Source organism: Aptenodytes patagonicus, chromosome 8, assembly GCF_965638725.1.
Source record: "Aptenodytes patagonicus chromosome 8, bAptPat1.pri.cur, whole genome shotgun sequence".
NCBI classification, from domain to species: domain Eukaryota; kingdom Metazoa; phylum Chordata; class Aves; order Sphenisciformes; family Spheniscidae; genus Aptenodytes; species Aptenodytes patagonicus.
Window position 1 is genome coordinate 17,669,162 of NC_134956.1, and position 14,348 is coordinate 17,683,509.

The window sequence follows — 14,348 nt, forward strand, 5'->3', positions numbered from 1 at the left end:
CACTACCTAAATACCCACTCGCAGATGCTTTACCGTAGTACAAAGCCACGGCAATGAAAAAATGCAAAATTAAGTACACTGGGGACTAACAAAGAAAACAAAGAAAACTAGCCATGTAATCTCTTCCCACACTTCTTACCCAAATCTCCTTTGGCAAGTGGAATGGGAGAGCCTATAAGGCTGAGCTCTCCTGCTTTGTACTGTTCTCTGGTGCCTCATGCAATTTCAACTGGGTGTACAGTGAAATAGAAAAAAGCTATTCCTCACAAATGGGTAAGCAGATGGAGCAATATTTGCTATCATAAGTGCTTTTATTTCTAAATGTAAAAAAAAAAAAAAAAAATACCCAATAGTTCCACTGGCACAAAACGCACTATTGATCTGAAAGGACAGACCAGATGGAAAAAAAGGTCTGAAGTCTCCTAGATTAAACAGAGATGACTGTGTATAGAAAGGAACTAAACTACAGAAATATCGGCCCTGTTGCTCAAAACAGGGCATTTTTCTCTCTCAAAAGTGAAAACACATCTGATTCATTAATATGTGAAATAATTTTATCCCTGAAAACTGCAGGGGACTCTGCTGCAATTCTGCACTCCCTGGAACAGAGCTACAAGGATTTTCTAAACCCACTGGTTGTACTCAGGATACAGTCCCTGCTGAAAATACAGGAAAAAGTAAATGTGTGTACATTAGCTGGCATGGAAAATATGCCTCATATTCTTCAGAGTTAGATTAACTCACAAGCAAATGTTCTTGAGAAAAATTCTCTTTACATACTGCTGGTACGTGTTTGTTGCACCCTAGTGATAAGGACACTATTTGAAAAATATTTAAAACTTTTTCCTACCATAAATCTTGTAGAACAATTAATTATTTTTCGTGTGTTAGAAAAAAGATCAGTCTGCTGTTCATCACCTTATCAGTGTGGGCCTTCAAATGAATATTTCATGAACACTGCAACTTTTTCTCATTACAAAAGCAGAATTACACCTCTAGGAAGGGAACTGCAACAAAAGGTACTTGGATAATAAATACGGCTGCAGGTCTAGAAAGCTTTTGAGAATTCAGAGAACATTTGTGTACATAAACTGATGATTTATTGCCTGTGAAGAAAAATAATGTTGCACTGTCAGTGATTCTGTTTATCCTTAATGAAAATCAGTAACTAAAAATAACCGAAATTGTGACTCAAATATCCCCATATGTAAAAACACATGCATTTGTAACATGAAGGTCTTTCTGCTCCACTTCAACAATTTTTCCCAGTATACTGATACACTATTATACTCAATATTCTGAAGAAAAGAACCTTCTGTAAGCTCATTTGCATATCCCGTCTATCAATTCATTTTGAAGTTTAGAAATACTTATGGGGAACCCAGTGCTACAGGACTTTAAAAGCTATCCTGGGAAATCACCTCAGTCTGCATGTTTAACATGTTTAACAGCAGTTTCATCACACCCCAGCCCACGTAGTCTCTCTAGTCCTCCATTAGCTGCAGACGATGGTGGTTACGCATGTAGCAGCTTATCCGACTCCTGGAACAACTAAACTACCCTTCAGTAGTTCAGTTGTCCATGAAAACATTTAATCCAGATAATAAGGTTCAATTTGCTCTTCTACATCCACTTACTAAAGTTTGTCCTATAAATACTGTGAAGTTTCCTTGTTCAATATTATTGGTTTTCCTTAGAAAGGAGACTTTTCCTTTGCACCAGCAGATCCCTTGGAATAAAGAAACTTACTCTAAAATTTCCCACTGAAATGTGAGAAAGCTCAGGCCAGACAGGTGCCTAGGTGTCGCTGTCTTTTTCTAAGCCTCCTTACAGATCACTCGACGTTTACACTATTGATTTTTATCCACTTCTTTCCATTTTGCTCCACGCTCCCCTATAAGACTAACCACAACAGTTGGAGCCACTGTTCTGTAATTGAAGACAGAGGAACAGATCAAACTCTGGGAAGGCGAGAGAACAGACAGCAGAAATGAAAGTGGTAAATCTCTAACGATAAACTCTCCAGCCAATTAATCCCAGGGCATGTACTTGTTTTGGGAAAGAGAATCAACTATTGAATTATGACCTCCTGAGGTTTTAAAAGCCAATTTTGGGAAGAAGAGGAAGGGAAAAAAAAAAAAAAAAAAAAAAGACTGCCACAGAGTGTCTAGGCTGACATCTAAGACTTAACTGTAGGCTAGCCATTACATTGTCCCCGTTTTATCTACCATCAAAAAGACCTTGCATTTTCCGGAGTTTTGCTTTGTAAGACTACAGCCTGGCAAAGAAAGGAATTGCACAATACTGAAATAAGACAAATGCAGAATATACATGAACAGGAAAGGGATCACTGATCTGTTATTTCAGCCAGGCCTGCACCAGGTACACTGTTTTGGCGAGTAAAGGTGCAGATGCCAGACCCACCATAGCTGCCTCTGCATGTCACACAGGACTCAAACAGGTAGAGAATCAAGTAAATGTGCTCAGAGGAAAAAAAACACATGCTGAGATAAGCTTTTATGGAAATATTATCATCTCTCTGATTCTTCTTGATACACCGTGAAAAGAAAACTGCTGTCAGGTTGTTGAGAGTAAGCAACTAGGACAAATGGCCAGTACTGCTTGTTTATTTTAAACAGATGCCCTCTACCATCATTTCAAAATGGGGAAGATAATCCTGTCTGTTCAGCCTTCTGTGAACAGTGGTTTAGACATGCTGCTGCACTATAACATTAAAGTAAGTTGTTATCGCATATCTTTCTCAATTAACACTATTGCACAGGTATCCCAAGGTAAGGCTACTTGGAAACACCTATTTAATGGATATATTCTTACATGTACTTCCAACTAACCACATTTTCCACTAAGTAAATCTTCACATGCACCAATCCTGTTTGGGGGAGTTCTGGTCCTAAGAAACACTCTCTGAAACCTAAATGCCAGGATGTCAACTACATCACGGACTCTCAGCCTCCCCCCAAATCAGAGGTAATGCAAGTCACATCAACTTCTGTTAGCAGAGGTGGACTCAGACATGCCACAAAGTGCTCCAGCAAGATGCCCCACACAGTTGGTAAACCTGCCCTTTTGCTCTTAAGAGCTTAGGCTGACAAAATTGAGCTGGAATAAGTGAAATCAGCACTAGAAATAAGCAAAATCCGCACTAGAAATAAGCTGTGGACAAAGTCTCTGCATCAGTCAAAGCATTTCTGGTACAGTCATGGCCAATCAGTAATCATGAAATTGTTGCCAATTCACAGTCTACTCCAAGCTCAATGGAGCCATTAACTAGCCCACAAATAGAGCATTATTTCTGGTGATCTTCATTAGGCACATCAGAAAACAGGAAAAATGTGGTGCTTCAAAACAAAACGAGGCAAAGGGGATAGCTTGAGACTGGACCAACATCTTGCTAATCTGGATGATGTATTTGAGGGTTTTTTCTAGTTTTGACAGTGGATCCTACATGCTAGGAATAAGAATAGTTACTTATCTGAACATGTAAGGAGAATAATTTTGCTCAAGTTTAAGGTGCTGATTTTTCTTAAGCAGAAAACAAAAATACTCTGACCCAGCATGTGAAGTTAATAGTGAAATATCAGCATCAGGAAGAAAGTAAAGGAAATAACACACACTTGGTTCAGCTGCAATAAAAGCTAGTTCAGTGGCTGAACTGCACTAACTCTTTCAAAGATGTGTACATTGTAAATGCATGGCTTCATTAGCACTTATGCACCATCCAAACACATAAAATACATGTCCTGCCTCTCTTCCTTACTCTGGCTTGGTCCTAGATTAGGATGCTGAAGTTGTAAATTCCAGAGGAGAATGCTTTGGGTCTGTAAACAAACCCGTGGGTTTGGTGTGATATTAACAGCGGAGCACTCAGGACAGCACAACGAAACTTGGAGGCCACCTGGAAGCTTGTCACAGCTGTTGTTTACTACAGATCTTTGCAGAAAAAAATCAGCTCAATGGGGAGCAGGGAGTTGAGGGTACAAAGACTCGGGGGAAGCATGCTGGAGGGGCAGAGGGCACTGAGGAAGTAGGGGAAGACTTCAGCTTGCAAAAATAACCCTGTGATTCATCTACTTCTTTCAATACTACTTCACTTTTGGGTCCATTTCAAGGTCTCATTTTCTTTATGACAGCTCCCATGTTTAGGGATTAAGTCCTCTGGTCTCTCAGAAAGCCATCCCTGTGTCACCCATTTAGGCAACGCTCATACCCCCTTTGGGAGCTGACATCATCCCCCCCTCTTACGCTCGATTGTTCACCAGAAAATAAAGCAAACCCTTAACCAACACTTCTAAAGTAAAAATCTAAATGATGCTTAAGCAGTGTGTCATCGTCATATGAAATAACGAGGTCAAGTCAAACTTTCTGCATCTTTCCTCCCCTCTGCTTGACCTCTATCTTCCACAAAAGCTATAGCTGTGTCTTCACTCAGTTCCTGAGTCCGTCAAGCAGGCAACCGGCACGCGGCTGTGTGGGAAACAGAAGCCCTCTGGGTTTTCTCACCGCCTGTACCAAACTAGTCAGAGCTGAACCACATGGGATTCTTACTAGAATTTATGGGGAAGAACTGGTTAACATCGCCTTTCTCCATTTTGCATTTACTAATTATGACTTCATTTAGCCCTTATATTAGTGCAACAAAAAGCAGCTGTCAGGCCAAGCATGCTCAGTCCAAGTGACCTTGTGTTCTTGTTCGTGTTTACCACATAATCAGCAGGGAATTCCATTTTCAAAATACAAGACTTCATAATCCATTAGCACTAGAGATTGGTCCAGGGCTCTGGATTTACTGGTCACGTGTACCAACGAATAAAAATATGAGTGTACAGCTAGATTAATCTCTGGACCCATAAAGCATCCCAACCCACCATGCATGCATCAGTCTCATTCAAATTCACATATGAATATTAGCATCATTCTTAAAAGCTACTGCTAATACCAACCCCACAGTACATGAGGAAAAAAATTAAATGCTACCTGCTTTACAACTCAGGAAATATGAATACACACAATAACTAACTCCACTTCTCAGATTTTCCATTTGTTTCATAAATGGAACATAAGTACTGATGTTCTAATTAATACATCGACAACCCGTATTTCCCCCCAGCTATTTCTAAAAGGCAGGAATCACTTTCACTGCTCTTAATTTTAAATCAAAAGTCTTTAGCGAGTCTAAGCAGTTTAGCTCACCATCAAGTTCAATAAATCAGAGAAAAGAATCAAAGGAAAGCATTTCAAAATGTAACCTTGGTAACGCACAAAATGCTTCCACAGAACTTTCGCTCATTTGCTTTATTTACTGCTTTAGAAATTGGAATATAACACATAGGCAGAAGGACATTAGCATCACGACATTGCATTTCCCGAGCCTAACATTGCACGTGCTCTCCTAGAAGGCGCTTTTTGCAGTATGCTTTAAAAACCTGCAGCCTGGCAAGTCAGATGATTGAAAACTAATCATATTTCACGTTGACAAAATGGAAAATGGACGTGTTCAATAGAAAATAATAATCCATATTTATTCTTTATGTCCGTGCACAGCACTTTAAACCTAATTTGGTCCATGCTTTCTACTGATAAAATGAGAATAAACTCAATGGTGATATACAGCATCTGCCATCTGAAGAATCAACATCTGTCAGCGTTACCACACAATTTTAACTGCGGTCCTACACAGTTCTCCTGCATGCAACACTTAGATTGAAAATGGCTATTACTCTACGTACCATTATGTGCTCTTTGTTGGCAAATACCCATTTTTAAGTGGCAACACCATTATTCAATATTTATATAAGTCTCCCAGGATAAACAACCTCTGACTCATGTTGAGATAGAAAACTTCAAAATATTTTGCTGCTCATCTCAGTATTCTGTAACGAAGACATTTACTAATTCTTATCCCAGCCTGATCTGAAAGGCATACCATTATCCCCGCAGCTCATCAAAGTTAAGCAGAAAAACCTTTTCTTTAGAATAGCCTCTCCTGGCAGCTGGAGAATGCCAAACAGAGGTGCAGTGAAGGAGGATCCTTCTCCACTCTTCATACATCTTCCCAAAATGCCAAGGACAGTCTCATTTTGGGTAAAGATTCTGAACTTCTAAAGATTACTACCCTTCAAACTTCTCGGTTTTCCTCCTGGCTGTTTTTTTGAGTGAAAAAGAGCATTTCTTTCTCAGCTTCACTAACGCTTGCTGCTTATCTCCTACTTGAATCGAGGATGACCTTCTAACAGTGGCAGTTGCCTGCTACAATGGCATCCAGCCATAAAATGCTCTTCAATTTCATAAGTTAAATAAGCATCAGAAATAAAGTTCTGCTAAGGAAATAAAAATAAAAGCAGGTTTTTTAGTCATAGATTTCAAACCAATAAAGGAACATTCACCATAATGGTGTTAATGAAGATTATTTCTAAGGCAAGCACCCACTTCATGGCTGGTTTTTCAGGGTTTTTTCTCCGAAGTAAGCATCACAGGCTTGCATCAAACCATCAGCTGTTCCAAAAAGGTCATCAAAAAAGCAGAGTTCAGGCATGAACTGTTCTCCTTTTCAACCCTACCTGAACCCTATCTGCTGTCACACATGGAAATCTGCCCAAGCTGAAAACTGAGTCTCCCCCGAAGCCATGCACACCACCACGTGAAGGCTGCCTCAAAAAAAAAAAAAATTCTACTACACGTAATCCACCAGGTCAATGTTTTGTTACTTACAAGGCACAGCATGGCGATAAAGGTTATCTCTAATAGTCTGCTGCAGATCGTGATCTGGCGATCCTTTCTGAAACCTCTGGTTGAGATAATGTCTCAGGTCTTTGTTCAGTCTGCTTCCTGCAAAGAAAAAACAGCCATTTATTTATTTCTAAATGCACACAATTAACATTTCCAATTCAGGCGAATGTTAGACTTCCATTCAGAGTCCCCTAAATTATGGCATGCTGACTTTACGAGCGGAGGCTCATCTTCCTCTACAAATGGCCAATTACCAAAAATAACTTGCTGTAAACAAGAGGTCTCTCTTGTCTCATAATGCATCTTTCTTCCTGTGGTGTTAAACAGATCATCATTCCCTTTTATCACTTATTTGTCTGAGCAAATGGAGAAAGACAGATGATGTAAAAAAGAAGAAAAATAATAAAGGTAGAGTATTGCTTTTGCAACTCACTGGAGGGTGAGCTGAGCAGACAGACAGAAGGCAAAGGCTGCTCCCATTGGAGGTACTAATATAGCTGAACATGGCACAAAATCAAACAAGTGCTATACTTTGCACTCGTATATACCCCAGCACACAGCAGGAGTTAGAAAAGAATTGATTGAAGGAGTTAAGAGCACCCAAAGTCCTTAAAAACAACAGAACAATATCCAACACATTTCACTTAAATCTATTTATTTCCCCATTCAGTTTTGAACACTTTCAGAAGTGTGTGAGAATAAAAATAAATGAGTTGAAAACAAAACAACAACAAAAAAAAGAAAAAAGAAAAAAAAAACAACAAAGAAAAAGAAACATAGTTGTTAGTGAACGTTGCTAGTTGCTGAACACCAAATCCTTTCTTGTAGCAGAACATATGAACTGGAGCAACTTAATGAAGTCTTTCCCAGAAATGAAGTATTTCCAAGTCTGGAATAACATTGACATTAATTTGACTGGAGAGCAAAAACAACCCCACAAGAACATACGGAGAACAGGGATAGAAACTCTTCTGTTCTAAAAAGAAAAGAAAAAAAAAACACTGGAAAAGCTTCAGAGAAACGCAACTAGGATGATCAAAGCCTGGAGCAGTTGCCATACGAGGACCAAGAGGGTGGGCTGGGATGCTGCAGCCTGTTGTGGACATCGGTCTCCAACATGCCCAGAGCGCGGGTGAGGACTGACTGCTCCCTGCCGCTCCAACACAAGGACTGGGAGACACCAATGAAAGTTAATGGGAGCTTGGTTCAAAACCACGCAACAGTGGCAGTAGTTCACACAGGCTGTGGGAGACTTCCTTGGTGGAGAGCACTGTCGGTGCAAGAAGCTTATTGAGGAGCTTCAAGGGGAAACTGGAAAAGCACTTGGAAGACGGACCCGTTGGGGGTTGCAAAAGAGGGTGTAGGAAATCCCTTGAGCTGAAAATTAATTGCTGGTGGCTGGGAGACCTGGCAAAAGAAGTGGGGGAATATCAAGTACCTCGTTCTTTTCCTTTCCTTTGCTAGGCATCTTATTTATGGCCACAGCTAGAGCCAGAATGCTGGGCTACGTGGACCTTGGGCTGAACCACTGCAGCTGTTTCTATGGTCTTTTATAATTTGCATTACAATTTTTTGGATTGTGAATATGTAATGCAGAGATCATCTCAATACTTGTTGACACTGAACATAGCAGCACAGTTGCAGATTCCTGGCTGGAGCTTCTAGGAACCACTGCAGAACAAATCAAGAATAATAATACTGCAATGGAGCGCGGTTGGACAGTGGGTCTGGGAGGCAGCAGCGTTACCAGACAAATGAGAAAAAGAGTGCAGACCATTACGTGACCATGGGCAGGAACAGCCTATCTGCCTAATGCAGTCCTGGAATATTTTAACAGAAATGCTAGTTTAAAAACAAAACTAAACACAAAAAAACCATAGTCTGAAATACTAAGTCAAATTCTAAAAAATAAATAGGTGATTTGTATTTAGGTTCTCCAGACAGCTTTTTTTTTTTTTTTTTTTTTAAATTAAATTTCTTATTGAAGAAAGGAAGGCTTAGGCAGCAGGCCCAGCTATTAAAAGAAGGAACATTTTTAAAGACCAAGATGCTCATTAGAGAAATGGCTCAAACAACAAAACTGAAATTAAGGCAGATAAAACTGGCTCATGACACTTCCCTGAGTTGGTAACCCAGCAACACCCCTCACTCCAAGAGCAGATTATCAACCTATTTTCTAACAAATGGTCACAGTTATTACACTATAAAAATGGTTTCCCACATAGGAGGCACGTGGAGGGCTTGGTAGTTCCGTGGGCTACAGTTTTCCAATCTCAGAGCTGACCTTCCAAACTCCAGAATTTTGATTTCATACCACATTGTTTCACTCCAGAGGGAGACTGGGCACAAAAAAAAGAGCATCTCCTGAAATAATAAAGCATTTCTTTATCTTTTAATTAAACAGTCCATATTCTTCTTTGAACAAGAGATATTAAGACAACGTGGTTTCTCATAGCAAAAAGAACAAATATGACAAACAGTTTGGACATAATGCAATGGCTTATTCCATTTCTTCCAGTGAAGAAATTAATGCACTGAGCTGCATGTATCATATAACTTAGGCTTTCTCCTGAAATACTGTGTGATTCATGATTCAATGATTTATGTCACAATAATGTCTAGAGGTGAAAAAGCTCTGCTGAGCTAGGGCTTGTTTGACCACAGAAAATATGCAATTTACTGATGATATCTGCTTTTAGCTTCCCTCTGTGCCTATTCCATCTAGCATCTCAGTCTATTACAGCCCCCGCTGGAAAGTTTGGTTATTTGGTTTATGCAGTAGCTGGGATTTCCCAGCTGAGTCACTAATGCACTAGCCAAAATGGCAGTTGCAAAAATAGGGGCTATAGCAGTATTTACACTCACATGTTTGTCCCCTCAGGGAGCTCACAGTGATGCTTATTTCTATTGCATTTATTTTAAATGGGGAGAAAAAAAGAAAAGAGAAGGAAAAAAACCCCACAAACGCTTGCTAAGCCACATTTTTGTTGCTAAATTCCAGAAAATTCTTGACAGAAATAAAGGCTTCTTGCAGCCCTGACGATAGCTCAGGAGCCGCTGAGACCACAGCTGCGGACAAAAGCAGGCTCACCCCATGCAACACACTCCAGAGCATGGAAGAAGAAAATGAGCGAAGACAGAAACTAACACCATGTAGAAAGCTGCCAAAAGGATCCACCCTGGAACATACTGGATTCTTTACCATTTGAAATTATTCAATCCACTCTGATTATCTTTTCCAAAAATCTCCTCAGGCTTGAGAGGACATGTGCTTGATATGGGCATTATTTAGTAGATTCTAGTACTAGACACAAGTTTATAAATCCTGATAAATTTTTTTTGAGTCTGAAATGTATGCACCCGCAATTCCTGAGAATCTGAAAGGTATGCCAGGGACATTTCACCAACCTCCTGTGTGCAAACTGTAGCAGTAAAACTCATTCTGATCCTCAGGGGCACCCCTTGGCTTGTGCACGCTCCCTCTGAAAATGAGTCTCACCTGCTGATGGCTTCTGTCCATACACCAACCATCACCAGGCTGGGTTGAAGGGCAGGTGCTGGAACCACCTGATTTTATGCAAAAGCCCTCCCTTTATAAACTTAATTCCATGCATAAGTTGTGCTCAAGAAAATGCCTGGCTCCAGTTTCCTTAGAGATGAGCTGTGTTAACTAGAAGTATACTACTACCCTTCAAAATACTCCTCTGTTCTCAGAGATTGGATCTTACATTTACTCTTTTGAGATCCTTTCTTTTCTTCTCTGCTAAAAGCATGTAAAGAGATCCTACAGTGGTAACAGGGGAGGAACAAAAGATACAAGCCAGAAACAGCAGTTTCCAAACCAGAGGATACAGGTCTTATAAGCCAGTGCTCAGCTCCTCCTTCCTGCTGGCCAGGATATGTTGCAAATGCATTTATTTGCACACAGAAAAACTACCTGGTTATTTCTGTAATCAAAATTAGGCTGATATATCTAGCTTTAGAAAATCAGACATTAAAAATGCAAAAAGAAATTCTTCCCTACTAAACTCACCAAAATTCATATTTTAAAGTTTTAGAAGTAAAACCTGTTCAAAGATTGGATTTTGTTGTTGCAAGTTTCCTTCCTTTTTTTTTCCCCCCACTGAATGAAACCAATGCCTTTCCTTATGTGAAGATACAGTCAGAGAACCAACTTTCCACTGCTTCTCTCTGTATTGTACTACTCCAAATCTGAGAAGTTTCCATCTTATTATCTGAATTTTTTCTTTATCTTTGAATGAAACAAAGGGCAGCTCACTGAATGGATGGTTTTCTCAATTATTCTTAATTATTACACTGCCTTTTAGAGTACGTCAACTGTTCTCCCAAACGATTACATCATAACAACAATATTTTAGTAGCAAAAACAAACCCCAAGGGGGAAACAAAACATCTCTCCATAGAAAAAAATATATTACTGACATACAGGTTTCTGAGAAACAAAATGTACTTGTCCATTTTGTGGAGGTAAATATGTAACCTAGATGTTTTTGTGTTTAATGAAAAATATTGACTGTTTCTAAATACACTTCTTTCAAACCCTCAATCCTCTGTCACATATTTGTCCTCCAACAGTTACCTAATATTAAAGTCACTAGAGAAACTATGCTTTGAATTATGCTCTGACGCTTATTGCAACAATTTCCAGTTTCTGCAGGGAAGAAAAATGCATACCAGATCATCTAATGCTGTCTTTGCTGCATAAGAACATCCATCTCTTCCAGAGCCCTACCACCAGCGAGCAGCAGCACAGACCTGGGGGGCTACAAGCTTCTTGCCTTATTGACATACGAGCTTCCAATAAAGAAAGCAGACTGCATAAATGACCAAGCAAAATCTGAATTTTTTCAAGAAAAAGCTGAGCATGAACATCGCAGGGCTGACAGCACCTTCCTGCCAGCTGGTAGATAGTCTATGCCAGAACTGTGCAATATGTGTATTCTGAAGATGTATTTTGAACTCATGTTTTATGCATTTGGAAATTATCATTTTATAGTTTATATTAATTACTGCAGCTGTTTTATCCCATTTATGTTTTGAGATGGTCATAGATAATCCTGGTAAATAGCTATGCTCTGACAGAGCCTATAGATGCTTGTGCGAAGATGGGTCAGGGTCAGGCCCGGGACACAGTGGTCTCTGACCTATATTACACTCCTATAAGCAGGTTTACGCTAGTATATATTTTTGCTTTATCCTTCTTTGGGAAGGCTACCAATTGCTACATTCATAGTGACTGATAGCATCTGAACCGGAAAACTCCATTTTCCATTCCTGAATTGCAGCAGAATCCCCCTTCTCTTGTCAGGATCTCCATTTAAAGGCGTCTTAGCAGAGGGATTCTCTGCGGGCAGACAAAGACCATTTCAAAACAACAGGGCCATGAAGCAGTGAAAGGTTAAAGGCCTCACTAAAGGGATAAAAGTGCAATAGAGTCATCTGGATTAAGACTCACTCTCGCCGCCCTGATGTATGCGTCAAGAGGGAAGGGTTCAATTTTTTAAAGACAAAGATTGCACATGTTGGATTTGCAGTATAAACCCCTGATTATAACATACTGTCTTTCATCTGAAGGTCTCTATCTGAAGGTATTTAACAAACATTAATAAGTTATCATGGTTGGCAGGGTTTTATTTCTGTGCCACAAAATGCAGAACTGCAGATAAGGGGAAAAAAAAAACCAAACCAAACAAAAAACAAAAACCCCCACTCGTTTAGAGGCATGAGCAGAGAACCCACAGCTCACATTTTCTAAAGCGGTGCGTGGACTTGCAATCTTAGTTGACTGGCCTTAAAGGCTGGGTGACTTCAGTCGCGCTCCTTTCTCCGAGGCTGCTGCTCTACCCAGCAGACAGGACTGAACACAAATTCATCTATAATTAGACCCAAAATAGTTCCCCTTAATTATAAAGTGTATTACCTTAAGCTAGTTTTAAACCCATCATCCCCCTCAAAAAAACCACCTAGTTTTTTTTTTTTTTTAAAGAAATGTTAAAATGTTAATAAAGTAACAAAAGAGAACTTCTAAATCTGTTTTTAAATTCTTACTAAAAAGAGGAACGTAGACAGGGCTCCTGGGAAGCAGAAGGCACTTCTTAAAACTTTTCCGTACAGCACTTGGCACAACAGTAGTGCCAGGGCATCACCACTGTGTCTTACTAATGCTTGCAATGGATTTTCCTCAAGTCCTGGCGTAAAGGTGGCCCTGATACTCACACATATATTTTGTTAATGTCTGAAGAGATTCATATTCTATTTCTGGATCAATTAATATAATCATCTTCATGGCAAGGTCCAGTAGGCAGCAGCCCATCTTAGAAGACAAAATGAAGGCTGAGTGGATTTTTATCATTTAACAAGACTGTGCTGGTAACCACATCATCATCAAATATTCCTAATCCCAGCAGTTGTTGCACAAATGATAATAGTTTGTGCTATATCATTTCATTCCGACCCATCCTTGCCTTCCAGCTGCTGTCCAAAAGTGATTATAAATAATGGGGCTATAAAAGCCATTCAATAATTAGAAGATTCATTGGCCATATGCCAGTAGTGACAAAAGAGAGTGATTTATGTAAGATGAGTCTGTCACATCTGCCAGATAACAGTTTCATTACGCCTGTGGCTTTAAGGTCACAGTTTAACACTGTTCCAACAGCCATTTGTCAAGGGGGTGCTGGGGAGAAGAGCTGAAATACATCATGGTTTTGTTTGCTTTCTTGTTTTAACTACTAAGTAAATAAGTAAATAAAGTCCAGTACCTATGTTTGTTATTTCATGTCTCCTGTGAGGTCAAAGACACGAGGATATAGAGTAGGACAGAAAACATTCATCATGGTTGGCCGGAGTTCAAATAAGATCACAAAGCAAAAACATCCAGTTTAAAAGCCTTAAGTATTCATGTGGCTTCTTAAATCCAATATAATCTAAGCATGTTCTATCTTCCAGCCACCCATGAAATGAAGGCACCTTGTTCACCCACAACGTGTTGGTAAATTAATTGCTACTACATTTTCCTAACACAAGTACACTTAAAAACCTTTTATGGCTCAGTGTGCTAAAAAGATATTTAAACATTGCCATGGGAGTTCAGCTTAACAATTAACATGGCTCAGCAGACACCTGATTTGATTCCAATTCTGTTTTCTTCTTTTTTTCCCTCTATTAAAAACAAACAAAACACACCAATGAACTTTTATTGCTGGATACAAACCAGTCCCATAAAGTCCAGATGTTTGGATGTCCCCCATAAATGCTTCAATAGCCCTGTCTGTCATTGTCAATGATTGCTTCCATACCAATTTGGAGAGTCTCTGTTGACAAAAACTACTGGTCTGAGGGTACAAACTCGATTTTTGTTGGAAACGCTACATCCAGCCCCAATCAGTATATTATTTTAATTTGTACCAGCCTGCTATAGCCAGACTCCAGATAGATGAACTGCTCAGATCAGAGCCTAGACGTTTCCGTTATTCTAACAAATCCATACCACAACCAAAGCAAACTGACTGCCCATCCTTTGGCCACCTTCCTGAAGTAAAACATAAAATACTTTCCAATTTTTATGCTTTTAAACCCTC

The 14,348-nt window shown here is 39.6% G+C and overlaps 1 protein-coding gene across 21 annotated transcripts in view; it reads right to left on the minus strand.

The window, feature by feature from the left end:
- Positions 1–14,348, minus strand: part of MAGI1 (membrane associated guanylate kinase, WW and PDZ domain containing 1) — a 365,853-nt gene that overhangs the window by 169,913 nt on the left and 181,592 nt on the right. For all 21 annotated transcript variants that reach the window (XM_076346597.1, XM_076346594.1, XM_076346596.1 and 18 more), the window contains exon 2: positions 6,730–6,846. In XM_076346597.1, the coding sequence (XP_076202712.1) occupies positions 6,730–6,846 (117 nt within the window). The remainder of the gene's footprint in view (positions 1–6,729; positions 6,847–14,348) is intronic.